The 19,719-nt window shown below is 54.4% G+C and overlaps 2 protein-coding genes across 2 annotated transcripts in view; one reads left to right on the plus strand and one right to left on the minus strand.

The window, feature by feature from the left end:
• LOC127586912 (REST corepressor 2-like) overlaps nt 1-5,198 on the minus strand; it is a 49,207-nt gene extending 44,009 nt beyond the window's left edge. Inside the window, 1 exon segment of the mRNA XM_052044940.1 lies at nt 5,089-5,198. The gene's annotated coding sequence lies outside the window, so the exon portion shown is untranslated.
• Nucleotides 5,199-5,233: 35 nt separating this feature from the next.
• On the plus strand, nt 5,234-16,330 carry naa40 (N-alpha-acetyltransferase 40, NatD catalytic subunit). Its single transcript, XM_052045011.1, has 8 exons — nt 5,234-5,276; nt 8,331-8,426; nt 9,495-9,547; nt 10,441-10,536; nt 11,753-11,914; nt 12,847-12,930; nt 13,087-13,164; nt 15,737-16,330. Exons 1-8 carry the CDS (start codon nt 5,271-5,273, stop codon nt 15,876-15,878), a joined length of 717 nt encoding a protein of 238 aa, XP_051900971.1. The 5' UTR covers nt 5,234-5,270; the 3' UTR covers nt 15,879-16,330.
• Nucleotides 16,331-19,719: the final 3,389 nt, after the last annotated feature.

The raw sequence follows: 19,719 nt of genomic DNA on the forward strand, positions 1-19,719 counted from the left end.
TTACATGTTGTTAAAATATCTGCCTCCACCCCCACCCCTGGCAGCCAGTTCCAGGCACCCACCACTCTCTGTGTAAAAAAAACTTGCCCCGCACATCCTCTTTAAACTTTCCCCTCTCACCTTAAAGCTGTGTCCTCTAGTATTTGACATTTCTACCCTGGAAAAAAAAACTGTATCTACCCTACCTAATGACTCTCACCATTTTATCTACACCGTTTCTGTACCAATGGTGCTGAGATGGAGCTGGTTGAGAGCTTCAAGTTCCTGGGTGTAAATATCACCTACAATTTGTCCTGGTCCAACCATGTGGATGCCACATCCAAGAAAGCTCACCAGTGCCCCTACTTCCTCAGAAGGCCATGGAAATTCAGCATGTCCCCGATGACTCTCACCAATTTTTATCGATGCACCATAGAAAGCATCCTATCAGGATGCTTCATGGCTTGGGACGGCAACTGCTCTGCCCGTGACCACAAGAAACCGCAAAGAGTTGTGGACACAGCCCAGCGCATCACGGAAACCAGCCTCCCCTCCACAAACTCTGTCTACACTTCCCGCTGCCTCGGGAAAGCAGCCAGCATAATCAAAATCCCCTCCCTCCCCGGACATTATCTCTTCTCCCCCCTGCCATCGGGCAGAAGATACAAAGGCTTGAGAACACATACCACAGGCTCAAGGACAGCTTCTACCCTGCTGTTATAAGACTCTTGATTGAACCTCTCATAGATAAAGATGAACTCTTGACCTCTCAATCTACCTCATCGTGGCCCTTGCACTTTGTCTGCCTGCACTGCACTTTCTCTGTAACTGTAACACTTTATTCCGCATTGTTCCTTTTTCCCTTTTGTACCACCTTGATGTGGTTATGTATGGCATAATCTGTGTGGATGGGACACAAACAGAAGCTTTTCAATGTATCTCGGTACATGTGACCACAAAAAAACAATCACTTCTGTCAGGTCTCCCCTCAGCCTCTGACGGTCCAGAGAAAACAACTCAAGTTTGTCCAACCTCTCCTTATAGCTCATGCCCTCTAATCCAGGCAGCGTCCTGGTGAACCTCCTCTGCACCCTCTCCAAAGCCCCCACACCCGTCCTGTAATGGGGCGACCAGAACTTCACACAATGCTCCCAATGCGTCCTAACCAAAGTTTTATACAGCTGCAACGTGACTTCCCAACTTTTATACTGAACACGTCAACTAACAAAGGCAAGTATGCCACACGCCTTCTTCACCACCCTGTCTACTTGTGTGACCACTTTCAGGAAGCTACAGACTTGCACCCCAAGATCCCTCTGTACATCAATGCTTCAAAGGGTCCTGCCATTTTCTGTGTACTTTCCTCTTACATTTGACCTCCCAAAGTGCGATGCCTCACACTTGTCTGGACTGAACTCCATCCTGCCCATATCTGGAACTGATCTACGTAACCGTTAGACCAGTTTCCCTAAAATTGTGTCTGCTCATCCCCTACTGGTAATCACGCTTTAGAACTGGCAGCAGTGGCTGTGATCACACAGGCACAGGAACAGGCCATTCGGCCCAGCCTGTCCATTCTGTTCATGCTCCACCAAGCTCCTCCTGTCTTTCCTCAGCCCAATCTATCCCGGGATTTTCTGCTCCTTTCCCCACCCCCTTGTCCAGCCTCCCCTTAAATCCATCTCTGCCTGCGTCCTCACCACTCCCTGTGTGAGCAAACTCCACATTCTCTCCAGTGCTTAGTGATGCATCCATCACTGAGGACCCTCACCGTCTGGGACATGCCCTCTTCTCGTTACTACCATCGAGGAAAGACCCACACTCAATGATTCAGGAACAGCTTCTTCCCCTCTGCCAGCAGATTTCTGAACGGTCCATGAACCGTTATTCATTTTTGTCGCACTATTTATTTATTTTTGTAATTTATAGTAATTTTAAGCCTTCGCACTGTACTGCTGCCGCAAAACAACACAGTTCACATCACATATGTCAGTGATAATGAATCTGATTCTGATATTTTTCCAATTCCCTGCTTCCACCGTCCTTTCAGGCAGTGTGTACCCGATCATAGCACCTCACTGCAGATAAACGTCCTCGTCTCCCACCTGACTCCTTTGCTGATCCACTTCACTCACTGTCCCTCTGGTCTCCAGCCGCCCCTACCTAATCCAAAACCCCTCGTGGTTTTAACCTCTGTTAACCTTCTCTTCTCCAACGAGAGCAGCCCAGCCTCTCCTGTCTCTCACCAGCTGCTCAAATTAATTTTAGTGATAGACTCACACAGTAGAGTGGTGCAATGGGCAGAGCCGCTGCCTCACAGTGCCAGAGACCCGGGTTCGGTCCCGACCTCCGGCGCTGTCTGCCTGTGTGGAGTTTGCAAGTTCTCTCTGTGACCGTGTGGGTTTCCCCCGGGTGCTCCGGTTTCCTCCCACGTCGCAACGACATGCGGGGGTCAATGGGTTAATCGACAGCTGTGAATTAACCCCCTTAATGTGTAGGTGAGGGGGAGAATCTGGGAGGAGTTTATGGGAATGTGGGGAGAATAAAATGGAATTAGTGTAAATGGGTGGGTGCAGAGTCAATGGGCTGAAGGGCCTGTTTCTGTGCTGTCTCTATGAGCATGGGAACACACCCTGTGGCCATCTTATGTTGATAGGGTCTAGATATAATCTTCATCACAAGTTGAAATATCCTTCCTGTTTCTCTGTATCGAAACCTTTCACACCAAAGACATCTAGTAGGTCAACCCCCCCAGATGAGAGAGACCCGGTCTGTTCATCCTATCCTGAAATGTTTACTCCTGGTGCATCCCTTTGACCCTCACCAATTTTTATCAATGCACCACAGAAAGCATCCTATCCGGATGCATCACAGCTTGGCTCGGCAGCTGCTCTGCCTGTGACTGCAAGAAACTGCAGAGAGTTGTGGACACAGCCCAGTGCATCACGGACACCAGCCTCCCCTCTATGGACTCCGTCTACACTTGCCGCTGCCTGGGTAAAGCAGCCAACTTTATCAAGGACCCCTCCCACCCCAGACACTCTCCCCCCCACCACCCCCAATCGGGCAGAAGATACAAAAGCCTGAAAGCACGTACCACCAGGCTCAAGGACAGATTCTATTGTTATAAGACTATTGAACAGTTCCCTAGTACGATAAGATGGACTCTTAACCTCACAATCTACCTCATTATGACCTTGCACCTTATTGTCTGCCTGCACTGCACTTTCTCTGTAACTGTAACACTATTCTGCATTCTGTTATTGTTTTCCCTTGTACTACCTCAATGCACTGATGTGATGAAATGATCTGTATGGATGGCATCAAAAACAAAGTTTTTCACTGTGCCTCGGTACATGTGACAATAATATCCATGAACCTATGAACACTACCTCGTTATTCCTTTTTTTTTTACAGACTATTTACTTATTTTGTAATTTATAGTCATTTCATGTCTTGTACTGTACTGCTGCCACAGAACTACACACTTCACGACATATGTCAATGATAATATCGGAATCAGGTTTATTATCACTGACGTATGTTGTGAAATTGTTGTTTTGTGGCAGCACTACAGCGCAAGACATAGCAGTTACTGCATTACCAAAAGATACATATGTAAAATAGTGCAAAAGAGGAATAACAAAGTCGAGTTCCTGGACCATTCAGAAATCCGAAGGTGGAGGGGAAGAAGCTGTTCCTGAATCGCTGAGTGTGGGTCTTCAGGCTCCTGTACCTCCTCCCCGATGGTAGTAACAAGAAGAGGGCATGTCCCGGGTGGTGAGGGTCCTTAGTGATGGATGCCACCTTCTTGAGGCACCGCCTCATGAAGATGTCCTCGATGGTGGGGAGGGTTGTGCCCGTGATGGAGCTGGCTGAGTCTACAACCCTCTGCAGCCTCGTTTGATTGCATCAAAGTGTAATAAACCTGATTCTGACATCCTCCCATTGCATTCCTCTGCCTTGGTATGTCTCTCCAAATAGACTAACTCATACTTCTCGGGTATAAATTGCACTTGCCCATCTGATCAGACCATCTCCGTCTCCCACCCGTTCCACACACATCTCTTCCTCCCACCCTCTTACTACTCCTTGCACTCGTCCCTCCCATCCCTCCTCCTCCTCCTCCTCCCCATCTTAAACAGAATCAGCTTTTCCAGATGTGCAGGTGACCCCCCCCCCCCCCAAGCGGAGCGTGGGGATGGTCTGTCCAGAGTTTCGCAACATCCTACAAGAAATATTTATAACCTTGCATTTTGGGTGAGTGATGGGCAAATAACTTCCAGACTACTGCTGAACAAAATGAGGTCATATTTCACTTTGCAGATAAGAATTTAAAAGCAATTGATGATTACAAATAGGCATTTCATTACAACAGTTATGCAGAGTAAAAACATATTTAAATCAATAACACACAAATCATTGGTGTTTATATCTTGAGGTGCAGAATTGAAACATAAAGTGGTTAAGTTCGACGTCAAGAGTTACAACACTTAGCACTGACTAGGAAATGTACAAATCTCCACAATCTCAACAAACAGGGGTGGGATAGAGGAGGCGAGGAGGGACGGGCTAGGGATCTTTGATCTTGGAAAGAGCACGGCTGAGGAATCAGTTCAGAACTGAGGAAGGGGAAAAGCTCCATGGGGAAGAGAGAAGGGGTGAGTGTCCCACAGGTCGGGCTGGGTTGGGGGGGTGGGGAGAACAGGGGTTCACCGTCCACAGAGGGGAGACTCACAGTTCATGCCCTGAGTGAGAGTTAGGGGTCAGGGTTCATGCCCTGAGTGAGAGTTAGAGGTCAGGGTTCATGGCCCAGGATAGGGGATAGAGGTCAGGGTTCACGGCCCAGGGGATGGGTTGGAGTTCAGGGTGCACGGCCCAGGGTGGGGGTTGGAGTTCAGGGTGCACGGCCCAGGGTGGGGGTTGGAGTTCAGGGTGCACGGCCCAGGGTGGGGGTTGGAGTTCAGGGTGCACGGCCCAGGGTGGGGGTTGGAGTTCAGGGTGCACGGCCCACGGAGGGTGTCATGCTCCCCGCAGGGGTGGGTACGAGGAGTGACCGCCCAGCGGGTTAACGTGTCCCCACGTCAGCGGCAGAGACTCCGGCTTTACCTTCAGCTCAGCTCAGCTTCACCTCACCTCCCCCCGCCGCCGCCTCCGGCCCGGCTGCCCCGCCACCGCCGCCGCCCCCGGAACTTTCGGACACTCGACGCAGACGGACCGGAAGTGGCGGACGTTCGGCGGGGAAGGACCGGAAGTACCGACCTCCCGCTGCCGGTGGTGCTGAACCCGCCATGGGGGTGAGTGAAGGGGGTGAGTGAAGGGGGGGAGGGAGAGGGGGAGGGGGGAGGGGGGGGGAGAGGGATGGGGGGGGAGAGGGGGGAGGGGGAGGGGATGGGGAGGGGGGGGGAGAGGGGGATGGGGAGGGGGATGGGGAGGGGGAGGGGGATGGGGATGGGGATGGGGAGGAGGGGATGGGGAGGGGGGGAGGAGGGGATGGGGGAGGGGAGGAGGGGATGGGGGAGGGGATGGGGAGGGGGGTGGGGAGGGGGGGAGGAGGGGATGGGGAGGGGGGGAGGGGAGGGGGGGGAGGGGGATGGGGAGGGGGGTGGGAGGAGGGGATGGGGAGGGGGGGAGGAGGGGATGGGGAGGGGGGAGGGGGAGGAGGAGGGGATGGGGAGGGGGGAGTGGGAGGAGGAGGGGATGGGGAGGGGGGGGAGGGGGAGGAGGAGGGGATGGGGGGGAGGGGGGAGGGGAGGAGGAGGGGATGGGGGGGAGGGGGGAGGGGGAGGGAGGAGGGGATGGGGGAGGGGGGAGGGGGAGGAGGAGGGGATGGGGGGAGGGGGGAGGGGGAGGAGGAGGGGATGGGGGAGGGGGAGGAGGAGGGGATGGGGGGAGGGGAGGGGAGGAGGAGGGGATGGGGGGAGGGGGAGGAGGAGGGGATGGGGAGGGGGGAGGGGAGGGGATGGGGGAGGGGGGAGGGGAGGGGAGGGGGAGGAGGAGGGGATGGGGGGAGGGGGGAGGGGAGGGGAGGGGGAGGAGGGGATGGGGAGGGGGGAGGAGGGGATGGGGAGGGGAGGTGGGGGGAGGGGATGGGAGGTGGGGGTGGGAGGGGATGGGGAGGGGGTGGGGAGTGGATGGGGAGGGGAGGTGGGGTGGGAGGGGAGGGGGGTATGGGGAGGGGAGGTGGGGGTGGGAGGGGAGGGGGGGTATGGGGAGGGGAGGTGGGGGTGGGAGGGGAGGGGGGTATGGGGAGGGGAGGTGGGGGTGGGAGGGGAGGGGGGGAATGGGGAGGGGAGGTGGGGGTGGGAGGTGGGAGGGGAGGTGGGGGTGGGACAGGAGGGAGGGGGGGTGTGGGAGGAGGGGGTGAGGGAGTGAGGGGGGGAGGAGGGGGGGAGGTGAGGGAGGGGGGTGAGGGAGGGATGGGGGTGTGAAGGGGTGAGGGAGGGAGTGAAGTGGTGAGGGAGGAAGGGAGGGGGTGAAGGAGGGAGGGGTGGGGTGAGGGAGGGGAGGGTGCAGGACGGAGGGAGGGGGTGAGGAGGGACGGCAGTAGGGGTAGGGAGGGAGGAGGGAGGGGCAGGGGGGTGGTGGGAGGGAGAGGTGTGGGGGGGTGGTGTCTAGGGAGTGAGGGAAGGGAGGGGTTGATGTGGGGAGGGATGTGGAGGGGACGGAGGGTGGGGAAGGGGATGGAGCGGAGGGGGATAGCATGGATGGGGGTAGGGGATGGAGGGGAGGGTGGTGGTGGGGGAGGGAGTGAGGGTTGGGAGGTGGAGGGGAGAGGGGGAGGGAAGGGTATGGAGCGGAGAGGTTGGTGGGGATGGAGGGTGGGGGGTGGGGGGGGAGGCGGGAGAGCAGTGTGCTGGAGTACAGGGGAGCGGTAAAGAGGGAAAGGTTGGGGTCGAGTGAAGTTCAGGAAGGTGTGGGGATGAGTGAGGGTTAATGGGTGGGTGGGATGGGATGTGTGCCTGGCCAGAGCCAGGCTGGAGCAGGAGGGAGCGAAGGAAGGGGTGACCCTGGGGCTGCAGAGGCACATCAGTGCTGGTGAAGGGGGGAACAGAACAGTGAGGAGAGCTGCTGGGGTTTTCATTGGGTGGGAGGTGTTGGAGGTCGTTGCAGAGAAAGGGGCAGGTGGTGCAGGGGTTTACGGTAAGCAGGGTGGGGAAAGGGAGGAGTGATTGAACGGTGTGGGGAATGGGGCAAAGGAGAGGAGGAGGAGGAGCAGGCAGCGTGAGGGGACAGGAGAGAGAGCGGAGCAGGACTGAGGGATGGGCAGGACGAGCAGGCAGAGTGGGGAGAGGTGGAACGTCCAGGAGGAGGAGGGTGGGAGAGTGGGGATGTTGCTTCCAGTGAGAGGAGTTGCCGACGCGGATGCTGATCAGGTCTTGATTGACAAACAATCTGCTGGAGGAACACAGCGGGTCGAGCAGCGTCTGCTTGAGGGGGATGTTTCATTGTGGGAGATGATAGCCAGAGTTTGAGCTGCCGTGGAATAGAAGGGAGGAGGGGAGTGGGCGAGGACCTGGCGGTGAAGTGGACGAGGAATCTATCACTCGGATCAGAAGCCATTGCGAGTGTTGATGTTCACCTCAGCTGGCAGGAGGATACGGTCAATGGCGAGGGAGCAGAATTTGTTCTGGGAGATGGGGCAGAGGGAGGAACAAGTCAGATCATTGATATTGGGCATTCAAACCCTGAGAGGCCGGGGCAGTGAACGAGGTGTGGGACCCTAAATGTCAACCTTGCCTTCTGAGATCACAATTAGCATTTTGTAGTTTTCTGATCAAATTTCCCACAATAAATTGCTATGTCAACTGTCACGGTGTACTTGCGGGCCCTGTCCAGAAGGTGATGTGTGCTCTGCATTTGCAGCGGTCTCTCATACCACGCAGAACCAGGCCCTTCAGCCCACCAAGAGTTGAACCGAACACCAGGCACTGATTTTACGCCAATCCTTTGTTCTCCCCACATTCCCAGCAACTCCCCCTCTCAGATTCTACCCCTCACCCACACACTGGGGGGTAATACAATGGCCAATTAACCCACCGACCCCGCACGTCGTTGGGAAACCAGAGCCCCCAGGGGAAACCCACGCAGTCACAGAGAGACCGTGCAAACTCCACACAGACAGACAGTGCCGGAGGTCGGGATCAAACCAGCGTTGCTGAGGGCACTGTGCCACCCTAAGGTTCTTTCCCCGTGTGCTGAGACAGGACCCATGTTATCTGTGGCGTAGTGTGCCAATGTTAGATGAGCCCACCTCCTCCTCCTCGCTGTCTCACTCCCCCTGAGTTTCTCTGTGGGTGGTTGGGGGGGCTGGCCCTTCTGCCCATCACACTGCTGTGTTCCCTCCCCAGAGAAAGTCATCCAGAGCGAAAGAGAAAAAGCAGAAAAGGCTGGAGGAGAGGGCGGCCATGGACGCGATCTGTGCAAAGGTGGAGACGGCAAACAAGGTAGGCGGGGGGAGAGGGGGCAGCAGGACAGGGGAAAGTGCGGCAGTGGGAGAGAGAGGAGGGAGAGCGCAAGGGAGGCTCACAAAGCCCATGTCTGCCCGCGGTGGTCCCCGCCACCCCGCGGCCGTTCCTCCCGCCCCCCCCACCGACAACTCCCTGCAGTGGCCCCTGCCTCCCTGCAGCGCTCCCCTTCCCCCCTGCAGCTCACACCTCCCCTCCCTGGTCCCTGCCCACCCCAACATCTCTCCCCCAACAGCTCCCTCCTCACACCTCCCCTCCCTGGTCCCTGCCCACCCCAGCATCTCCCCCCCAACACCTCCCCCCTCACACCTCCCCTCCCTGGTCCCTGCCCACCCCAGCATCTCCCCCCCAACACCTCCCCCCTCACACCTCCCCTCCCTGGTCCCTGCCCACCCCCACACCTCCCCTCCGGGGTCCCTGCACCCTCACACCTCCCCCACTGTGGGAGGCTTCACCGGAGAGTGAGGGAAAGGAGGAGGTAAGGGAGCATTTGAGGGTGTGGGAGGAGGGCAGGGAGTGGGATAGGGAAGGGAGTTAGAGCCAGAGGTGTAAAGGGGGGTGGGGGTGGTCAGGGGAAGTGGGGACAAGGGCAGGGGCAGTGGTGTGTGGTCTCCACAACACCGAGGAGCCCCGGCTGGTCTTGCCCTCGCACACTTAGTATGGAATTGGTTGCTCCCCAGATTTCCCTCCTCCTGAAGACCACAGTTGGGACTACGGGACTATCACCCTCCGGCCTCTCTCCAAGTGGGCCACACAACTGGCTGTTCCACTCTGGGAGCCGTCGCCTGCGACTTTCCTGCCAACCAATGGCACTCCAGGGTGGGCATGTGGCGACCCTGGCTGGGACACAAACTGACCCGGGTGCTCTGTGCCTCGGTACCCCTGGGTGAGGGAGGCGGGGGGAGCAACCAGGAGAATGGCCAATCACTGTCCAGCACACTGAGCTGGCTGCCCTGCTGGTGTGGGGTTCGTGGGTTGTGTGTGGAAGGAGAGGGGTGGGCCGTCACTGCAGATACTTACTCTCCCTCCTCCCGTTCCCCCTTTCAGCTCGAAGACCCTTTGGCGCCTTTCCCAGCCTTCAGAAAGTACGACAGAAATGGGTAAGGGTGAGTCACTTGTGTCCTTGTGTACCGTCTCCAGCGGTGTTACCCCCCACCAGCCCTTACACCTCCCATCTCCCCGTCATCGTCTGCCAGATGCTCGTTTCTTTGAAATGATCCCACTGAGTTGCACCCTGCTGTTCCCCCTGCCCACTTCACCACCCCCCCCACCCCCTACCCCCACTCCTTCGCCTGTTACCAACCGTCCCTCAACCCCTTGTTTTCACAGTGTTGGTCCCAATCCACTCTCGGATCTGCGTCCGCTGGTGCAAGTTGCTCGCCTTGTTTCTCCAGCGAATATTAAGGCAAAACTGAACATTTGGAAGTGATTTGTGGAGACTGGTGTCACTCTGTCCCCTCATGGAGATACCTGTACGCTGACCAGTGCCTCTCGGTCTCAGGAGGATATCAGTACACTGGTGTCTCTCGGTCCCTTTCTTCTCGGGGATATGTATACACTGACCAGTGCCTGTCAGTCTCTCTCTCTCAGGGAGGTACCTATGCCCTAATTGTTGTGTCTCTAAGGAGAACCAGCATTGAAGGAAGTTTGCTTCTTCTGGTATTCCCTGTCTTGCCTCCCAATCTTCGATCCCTGCTACTCCACACCTTGCTAAACACTGAGGATCAGGCCAAGAGCACGGTGCAGATGCTGGCAGTGCCCAACAATTCAACATCTCTGCAGTGAGAGAAGGATCCTGCACCTCGGTGGTCATCTGTTTCTCTGCAGATGTTGCCTGCCCAGTCTATGGTGTTATTGCCGGCTGGGTTATCGGTGCTGTCCTGGCCAGTCGTCTCCCTGCCACTGTTCACGGGGAGGGGGGTAGGAGGTCAACTCTGTGCCCGACCGCGGGAGGTGACTGCGCTCTGTGACTCCCTTTACCCCTCTCACCCAGAATGAACATACTGATCGAGTGCAAGAGAGTGGCAGACCTGGACACCAGCACTGTGGACTGGGCTGTGGAACTGACCAAGACCAACATGCAAACCATGTGAGTGAGAGCCGGGACACTGCATGCACCTGCCTGTGGATCAGGGAATAGAAAGAGATATCAGTAGGTAATTCTCACACTCTCCGGACAACCATTGGGTCAGCAGTTCAGTCCAGAGAGGGTGCGGGAAAGAGGGACGTGCCTCAGGCTAAAGGGACAGAGGGCGGTGAATCTGTGGGATTTGTTGCCACAGAAGGCTGTGGGGGCCAAGTCATTGGGTGTATTTAAGGCAGAGATTGACAAGTTCTTGATTGGTAAGGGGGTTCTGGGGAGAATGGGGTTAAAATAAAAAATCTGCCATGATTGAATAGCAGAGCAGACTCAATGGGCCGAATGGCCTAATTCTGCTCCGATATGGTCCTGCTGATGGGACAAACCTCACCAATCACCCATCCAGCTCCAGCAACCCTCCCCTTCTCTGTGCTGTCTCTTCAGTCCAACAGGGCAGAACAGAGGTGCATCTCCAGAGACCCCGGTTCGATCCTGACCTCCGGCGCTGTGTTCCCCCTGTGATCGTGTGGGTTCCCACCCCCCACCCCCATGCTCCGGTTTCCTCCTACATCCCAAAGATGGGCTATTGGCTGCTGTAAGTGTATTTAAGGCAGAGATTGACAGGTTCTTGATTGGTAAGGGGGGTTAAGGGTTACGGGGAGAATGGGGTTTTTAAAAAAAATCAGCCATCATTGAATGGTGCAGGCTCGATGGGCTGAATGGCCTGCTTCTGTTCTTATATCTGTGTGATTGGCATGGCTTTGGGATCTGCTTTTGCACTGCCTGGGTCTGGGGGCAGCTGTGTGAGGGTTGAGGAGTAACTCTGTCCGCTGTGTTCCCTGTCTACTCTGCCCCACCCCTCCAGTACTACTGAACCCCTTCAGAGGGGCTGGTCGCTGGTGGGGGGGCTCCCTCACCCCCGCTCCTTCGCCGGCATGGGCGCTCCCTTACGTCCTCCCCCTCCCCGACCTCAGGGCGCTCCCTCACACCCTCCTCCAAGGTCACTGCGCTCCCTCGGATATCAGGGGTCTCGAGTGAAGCCTGACCCAGAGGCGGGTCTGTGACCTCCCCCCCCCCCCCCCACCGCGTTGACTGATGCGTCCTGTCCCACACTGGGACCACTGGGACGGTTTGGGAGGGGTGGTTTGGGTGCCAGAGTTTGCAGCGGAGAAGGGAGGGGCGCGTCCGATACCAGCCACCTCGCTGCCACACTCTCTCCTTCCAGGTACGAGCAGAGCGAGTGGGGTTGGAAGGACCGAGAGAAGCGGGAGGAGATGACGGACGAGCGCGCTTGGTACCTGGTGGCCCGGGATGGAGGAGGCAAACAGCCCGCTGCCTTCTCCCACTTCCGGTTTGATGTCGAGTGCGGGGAGGAGGTCCTGTACTGGTACGGTAACCGCGGGAACCCGCCGGTCAGGCAGCGCCCGCTGGAGGAGAAACAGAGCCAATGTTTTGGGTCAAGGAGACAAGGGGGGGTGGTGGAGGGATGTCTCCAATGGGATAAAATCAGGGTGACCATGGGGATAAGCTGCAAACTAGGTTATCAGGTCAGTGAGGGACTGGGAGCAGTTGGGGGGGAGAACATGGACTAAAGGATGGAGGAGTTGCAAAATGCAGAGCAGGAGGATGTGCCCAGCAGGTCAGGCCGGGAAGGTGCTCCACTCCCAGAGGGATAAACCAAACAAGCTGTGCTACTGTTCTGGCTGATGCAGGCAGAGAAATCAAGTTACCTGAAATGTCGACTGTGTTTCTCTTCCCACTGATGCAGCCTGACCTCCCACGTCATGGGTCAGACACGGACTGAAGCTCCCTCTACCCCGTCCCATCACACACTCCCGGGGTCAGACACAGGGTGAAGCTCCCTCCACACCGTCCCTTCACACACTCCCGGGGTCAGACACAGGGTGAAGCTCCCTCCACACCGTCCCTTCACACACTCCCGGGGTCAGACACAGGGTGAAGCTCCCTCCACACCGTCCCATCACACACTCCCGGGGTCAGACACAGTGAAGTTCCCTCTATCCCGTCCCATCACACACTCCCGGGGTCAGACACAGTGAAGTTCCCTCTGCAATATCCCGCCACACCATTCCAGGGCAGGGAGAGCATAAGTTAGATGCAGAATAACCCTCCGTTATCATTGTCTGGTCAAGTATCCCCATGAGTGAACCTGTTGCTTTAGCACCACACTCCCCTGTAAAGTCAGGGACTGGGCAGTGTGGTGTCCCCATCTGCTCCTGTGAAGCTGTGACGGGAGCGACTGGCTTTGTTGGCGTTGCCTCTGTCTCCACTCTCTGACCGGTCTGCTTTGCGTTACAGTTATGAAGTCCAACTGGAGACACGGGTGAGAAGGAAAGGACTGGGGAAGTTCTTGATGCAGATCCTCCAGCTGTTAGCCAACAGGTAACGGACGTGCTGGAGGCTGTACGCGGCCTCCCCGGATCCCCTCTCCGCCTTGGGGCAGATCCCCTCGGGTCAGACGCTCGCGTCTCCTCCCGTTTGTGCTTCCCCCATCCGAGACACTCCAACGCTGACTGCCGTCCTCTGTTCTCTCCCTAGCACGCAGATGAAGAAGGTGATGCTCACTGTATTTAAGCACAACAGCGGGGCGTATCAGTTCTTCAGAGAGGCAATGCAGTAAGTCAGGTCTCCGCGCTTGTCCTGGGTAGGCCTGTCCGTTTCGTATTTCCTTACAGCCGAGAGGGGGGCTGTTCGGCCCATCGAATCTATGCCAGCTCTCAGCGCAGTCCCAATGCCTACATTTCCCTGTAACCTATTCACTCGTCCATTAATAACTTCCTCAGGAGGCTAAAGAAATTCAGCATGGCCCCTTTAACTCTCGCCAATTTTTATCGAAGCACCACAGAAAGCATCCTATCCAGGTGCATCACAGCTTGGTACGGCAACTGCTCTGCCCAGGACTGCAAGAAGCTGCAGAGAATTGTGGACGCAGCCCAGCGCATCACGGACACCAGCCTCCCCTCCACGGCCTCCGTCTACACTTCCTGCTGCCTCGGGAAAGCAGCCAACATAATCAAAGACCCCACCCACCCCGGACATTCTCTCTTCTCCCCCCTCCCATCGGGCAGAAGATACAAAAGCCTGAAAGCACGTCCCACCAGGCTCAAGGACAGCTTCTATCCCGCTGTTACAAGACTATTGAATGGTTCCCTAGTACGATAAGATGGACTCTTGACCTCACAATCTACCTCGTTATGACCTTGCACCTTATTGCCTACCTGCACTGCACTTCCTCAGTAGCTGTTGCTCTGCTGTTTTACCCTGTACTACCTCAATGTACTGTGTAATGAATTGATCTGTATGAACGGTGTGTTTTTCACTGCACCTCGGTACAAGTGACAATAATAAACCAATTCCAAATACCTCCCCACCAACTCTGCTGCCACTCACCCACACTAGGGGCAATTTGTAGCAAGCATCTGACTCACTTTAGCATTTCTTGTTACACTACATCAGATTGCACTACAATCTTTGCACAATCCTGTTTTGTGCTCGGGACTGTATTATTGTATTTATGATCACTGTGTACACTAGAAATAAACACATTGACACACAGCATGGAAACAGGCCCTTCAGCCCATCTTGACCAAGGTGCTCACCAAGCTGGTCCCATTTGCCCACGTTTGACCCCCTATCCCTCTAAACCCTTCCTATCCATGTACTTATCCGTGTCTGTTAAATGTTTTTGTTGTACCTGCCTCACCTACTTACTCTGGCAGCTCGTTACTTATACCCACCACCCTCAGCCAGAAGAAGTTGCCCCTCAGGTCCCCTTTTAAATCTTTCCCCTCGCACCTTCAACCTGTGCCCTCTAGTTTTTAAGCTCCTCTTCCCTGAGGGAAATAGTCTGTGTGCATTCATCCTATATGTGCCCTTCCCTTCTGCCTGCACATGGTCAACATCCCTCTGTTCCCTGCACATTCATGTGTCTGTCTAACAGCCTCTTCGCGTCTGCCTCCACCCCCACCCCTAGCAGTTCATTCCAGGCACCCACCCCTCTGCATAGGAAAAAAAACTTGCCTTGTAAATCTTCTTTAAACGTTCCCCCTCTCACCTTGAAGGCACACCCTCTAGTATTTGACATTTCCACCCTGGGAAAAAGATTTTGACAGCCTACTCTATCTGTGCCTCCCATAATTTTATAAACCTCTATCAGGTCTCCCCTCAGCCTCTGCTGCTTTAGAGAAAACAACCCTAATTTGTCCAACCTTTCCTTATAGCTCATGCCCTCTAATCCAGGCAGCATCCTGGTGAACCTCTTCTGCACCCTCTCCGAAGCCTCCACATACTTCCTGTAATGGGGCGACCAGAACTGCACACAATACTCCAAGCGTGGCCTGACCAATGTTTTATACAGCTGCAACAGGACCTAGAACATAGAACAGTACAGCACAGAACAGGCCCTTCAGCCCACAATATTGTGCCGACATAGTTAATCCCTCCTACCTACAGAATGCCCATGTCCCTCCATTTTCCTCTCATTCATGTGCCCATCCAAGCCCCTCTTAAAACCCCCCAGTGAATTTGCCTCGACCGCCCTATCAGGCAACACATTCCAGGCATCCACCACTCTCTGAGTAAAAAACTTACCCCTCACGTCTCTTCTGAACCTACCCCCTCTCACCTTAACTGCATGCTCTCTGGTATTGGATGGCTTAATAATGGGAAAAAGATATTGCTTGTCCACCCTATCTATGCCCCTCATAATTTTATACACTTCCAACAGTTCACCCCTCAGCCTCCACCGCTCCAGAGAAAAGAGCCCAAGTTTGTCCAGCCTCTCCTGATAGCTCATGCCCTCTAATCTAGGCAGCATCCTGGTAAACCTCCTCTGCACCCTCTCTAAAGCCTCGACATCTTTCCTATAGTGAGGTGACCAGAATTGCACACAATACTCTAAATGCGGCCTAACCAGAGTTCTGTAGAGAAGCATCATAACTTCTTGACTCCTGTACTCAATACCTTGATTAATGAAAGCAAGCATTCCATAAGGACATCCTGACTCTTGTACTCAACACCCCGACCGATGAAGGTAAGCGTGCCATATGCCTTCTTTACCGCTCTATCTACTTGTGTGGCCACTTTCAGGGAGCTGTGGACTTGGACCCCAAGATCCCTCTGTACATAACCAGGGGCCCCCGGCCCCGCAGGATCGCCCCACTGACCATCCCGCTCTCTCCCTCCGCAGGTTCGACATCGACGAGTCCTCACCCAGCCTCTCTGGATGCTGCACGGATGACTGCTCCTACGAGATCCTGAGCCGGCGAACCAAATACGGCGAGCACCCACACCAACACGGGAGTCCACACTGCGGGGGCTGCTGCCACTGAGGGGCCGCCCTTCAGCCCTCCCACTGATACAATCCTACCTTCCCCTCCTTTGGGGAGGGGGGGGAAGCCGTCCATCGCTCCACTGGAAAGTGGAAGCTCTGTGAGTGCGTGGAATAGCAGACAGCTTTTGTTTTATAAAGGTTTCGTTCTTTTACTGCACATCCGTCTATATATATATAAATATAACGTACTGTGAATAACACCCAGCCTCTCACTGCCAGACCCGTTCGAGTCTACCCCTGGTTGGGCAAAATGAATCTCACTGAAAATCTGGGCAAAATGTAGCACAATCCTTCTGAAAGCCAAAATGGCTTTTTGCTGTCTTCATTTTCAAACAAAGAAAAAACCCTCACTTTTTATACACAGAGGAAGATGAATTACTGAGAGACCAGCAAAATACCTTCACAAGAAACTTGAACTGTTACTTCATTTCAATTTTTAAATAAATTACTTTTCTCCTAGCAGTAAGTTTTGTAAATGTATTTTAAAATGTGTATGTCTCCATTGTAGCATTCTGCACACATTTATAACGGCAGCTGCCTGTGTTAACCTGCCGTGTCTGTTTAAGGTGTGACAGGAGGGGCTAATTGGCCCAAGAGTTTCTGCTCCATTGTTAATCCTGTGTCTCAAATCTTCCCCCTCCCTTTGCCTTTGCTCCCCCCCATCAACTTTGCCCTTGCTCCCCCCTCCCCCCCCGTCAACTTTGCCCTTGCTCCCCCCCCGTCAACTTTGCCCTTGAATGTACTCGACACCTGAGTTCCCACAAGCACCTGAGCGAGAAGGAATGCCGGGACTTCTCAGTTCATTCCTGGGGGGGGAAGCCGGCGAAACTCAAAAACTGCAGACGCTGGAAATCTGAAATAAAAACAGAAAATGCTGGAAATACTCAGCAGGTCAGGCAGCGTCTGTGGAGAGAGAAACAGTGTTTCGGGTCCAAAAACTGACTGTGTGGTTGACCCTTCATCATGAGACTGATCTGCCCCAGTTCCGACTCTCCTGGGGAAGGAAGGTCACGGCTCCCACACGGCCAATCACCCCTTGGAATCTGACATTGAGGTCGCCTCTCGTGCTTCTGAGCTCCCCGATTCATCAGCCGGTCCTAGCTCTCTCCTGAGTGAATCCGCACAGCGCCATCTCCGTGTCCAGTGTAAGTAACAGCGGAGGATTCTGGGGAATGTTTGGGAGAGAGAAAAGCTAAGGGTTAATGTTTAAGTTCAGAGACCTTCCGTCAGAAGTGGGGGGGGGGGGGGGGGGAGTTGGAAGTAAAACATGTTTAATGTTGTGGAGAAAGTGGGGAGGAGGAGCGAACCGAGAGGAAAGTCTGATAGAGTGGGAACCCGGGAACAGGCCCTTCGGCCCACAATGTATTGGTATCGGTTTATTATTGTCACTTGTACCAAGGTCCAGTGAAAAACTTGTCTTGCAAACCGATTGTACAGGTCAATTCATTACACAGTGCAGTTACATTGAGTTAGTACAGAGTGCATTGATGTAGTACAGGTAAAAACAATAACAGTACAGAGTAAAGTGTCACAGCTACAGAGAAAGTGCAGTGCAACAAGGTGCAAGGTCACAACAAGGTAGATCGTGAGGTCAGAGTCCATCTCATCGTATAAGGGAACCGTTCAATAGTCTTATCACAGTGGGGTAGAAGCTTTCCTAAGCCTGGTGGTACGTGCCCTCAGGCTCCTGTATCTTCTACCCGATGGAAGAGGAGAGAAGAGAGAATGTCCCGGGTGGGTGGGGTCTTTGATTATGCCGGCTGCTTCACCAAGACAACGAGAGGTAAAGACAGAGTCCAAGGAGTCTGTGCCGAACACAGTGATGTGATGCCAAATTAAACTAATCCCTTAAATTAAACATATGCCTGCACACGGTCCATGCCCCTCCATTCCCTGCATATTCATGTGTCTGTCTAACAACCTCTTAAACCCCTCTGTCGTATCTGCCTCCACCCCAACCCCTGGCAGCCCGTTCCAGGCACCCACCACTCTATGGTTTTAAAAAAACTTGCCCCGCACATCCGCTTTAAACTTACCCCCTCTCGTCTTAAAGCTATGCCCTCTAGTATTTGACATTTCTATCCTGGGGGAAAGATTCTGACTGTCCACTTCATCTATGCCTCTCTTAATCCCAGAACAGGGGAGAGGGGGAGAAAACCAAATCCTGGAGCTGGGGATTACGAGGCTGGAATGGCTTCTATTTGAGTGCGGTGCTCTCAATGTGGTCTCCGCCACACTGGGGAAACCAAATGCCTTGCAGAGTTCAGTCCAGCTGTGGGCCACATTAATTCTCCATCTGGCTCCCACTATGGAATCACACAGCATGGAAACAGGCCCTTCGGCCCAACTTGTCCAAGCTAGTCCCATATCCCTGCAAACCCCTCCTGTCCATGTATTTATCCAAATGTCTTTTGAGTGCTGTTATTGTACCTGCCTCAGCTCTCTCCAGCAGCTCCATATACAGACCACGCTGTGGGCGAAGAAGTTGCCCCTCGGGTCCCTTTTAAATCTCTCCCTTCTCACCTTAAACCTGTGCCCTCCAGTTTTTAGTTCCCCAAGAAAAACACTGAGTGCATTCACCCTATCAATGCCCCTCATGATTTTATACACCTCTCTAAGGTCACTCCTATATTCCAAGGAATAAGGTCCCAACCTGCTCAACCTCTCCATAGCTCAGTCCCTCGAGTCCTGTCAATATCCTCGTAAATCTCCTCTGCACCTTTTCCAGCTTAATGGCATCGTTCTTATAGCAGGGTGACCAGAACTGGACACAATGTTCCGAAAGGCACTTTAACCGCTCCTGTTCCTCAAAGGTTCCATCAGTGATAATCCAGGACAGTAGAGGGGAAACGCCAGCGTCTGTGATCCATGGTAGCTGGCACATCCTCCCTGCATTACGACAGGGTTCCCTTCCCGAGAACCGTTGGTGACCCAAATGGTTCATGCGTCGGGAATGTGCCACCCACCAAGAAAAACTAGCCTTGCAAATTTTGTTTAAACTTTCACCCTTTCACAAAGTTATTCCCTCTAGTATTTGGCACTTTCACCCTGGGGGAAAAGGTCTCTATCTACCCTGTCTATGCCTCTCATAATCTTATCATGTCTCCTCTCAGCCTCCAATGCTCTGGGGAGAAAAAAACAAGTTTGTCCAACCTCTCCTTATGGCTCATGCCCTCTGATCCAGGCAGCATCCTGGTGAACCTCTTCTGCACCCTCTCCAAAGCGTCCACATCCTTCCTGTAATGGGGCGACCAGAACTGCATACTCCAGGTGTGGCCTGACTAAAGTTTTATACAGCTTCGACGTGACTTCCCAACAATTATACTCAACACCCCGATCAATGAAGGCAAGTATTCCATACACCTTCTTTACCACCCTATCTACTTGTGTTGCTACTTTCAGGGAGCTCTGGACTTGCACCTAAAGATCCCTCTGTGCATCAAAACTAGAGCATCCAGGGGAAACCCACACGGTCACAGGGAGGACATGCAAACTCCACACAAACAGCGCCGGAGGTCGGAATTGAACCAGGGTCTCTGGATCTGTGAAGCAGCGACTCTACCCACTGCGTCACTGAGCTGTTTATCTCCAGCTGTTCCCCATTCGAGCAAAGGCTCGGCATCTAGAACTGTCTCTCCACAGCTGCCAACTTCCTGCATTTCTTCTTTTGCTTCAGCAGTTCATTGGCTCTTCTGATCCTTTCCCCTCTCCCCTCACTCCCTCCCCCTCTCCCCTCCCCCTCTCCCCTCCCCCCTCTCCCCTCCGTCTCTCCCCTCCCATCCCCACTCTGTGTTGTCCAGGAAGGAAGTTTAGGTCGGTGATGTTGTTTCCAAACTTAG

This window comes from Pristis pectinata, chromosome 38, assembly GCF_009764475.1.
Source record: "Pristis pectinata isolate sPriPec2 chromosome 38, sPriPec2.1.pri, whole genome shotgun sequence".
Classification (NCBI taxonomy): Eukaryota; Metazoa; Chordata; class Chondrichthyes; order Rhinopristiformes; family Pristidae; genus Pristis; species Pristis pectinata.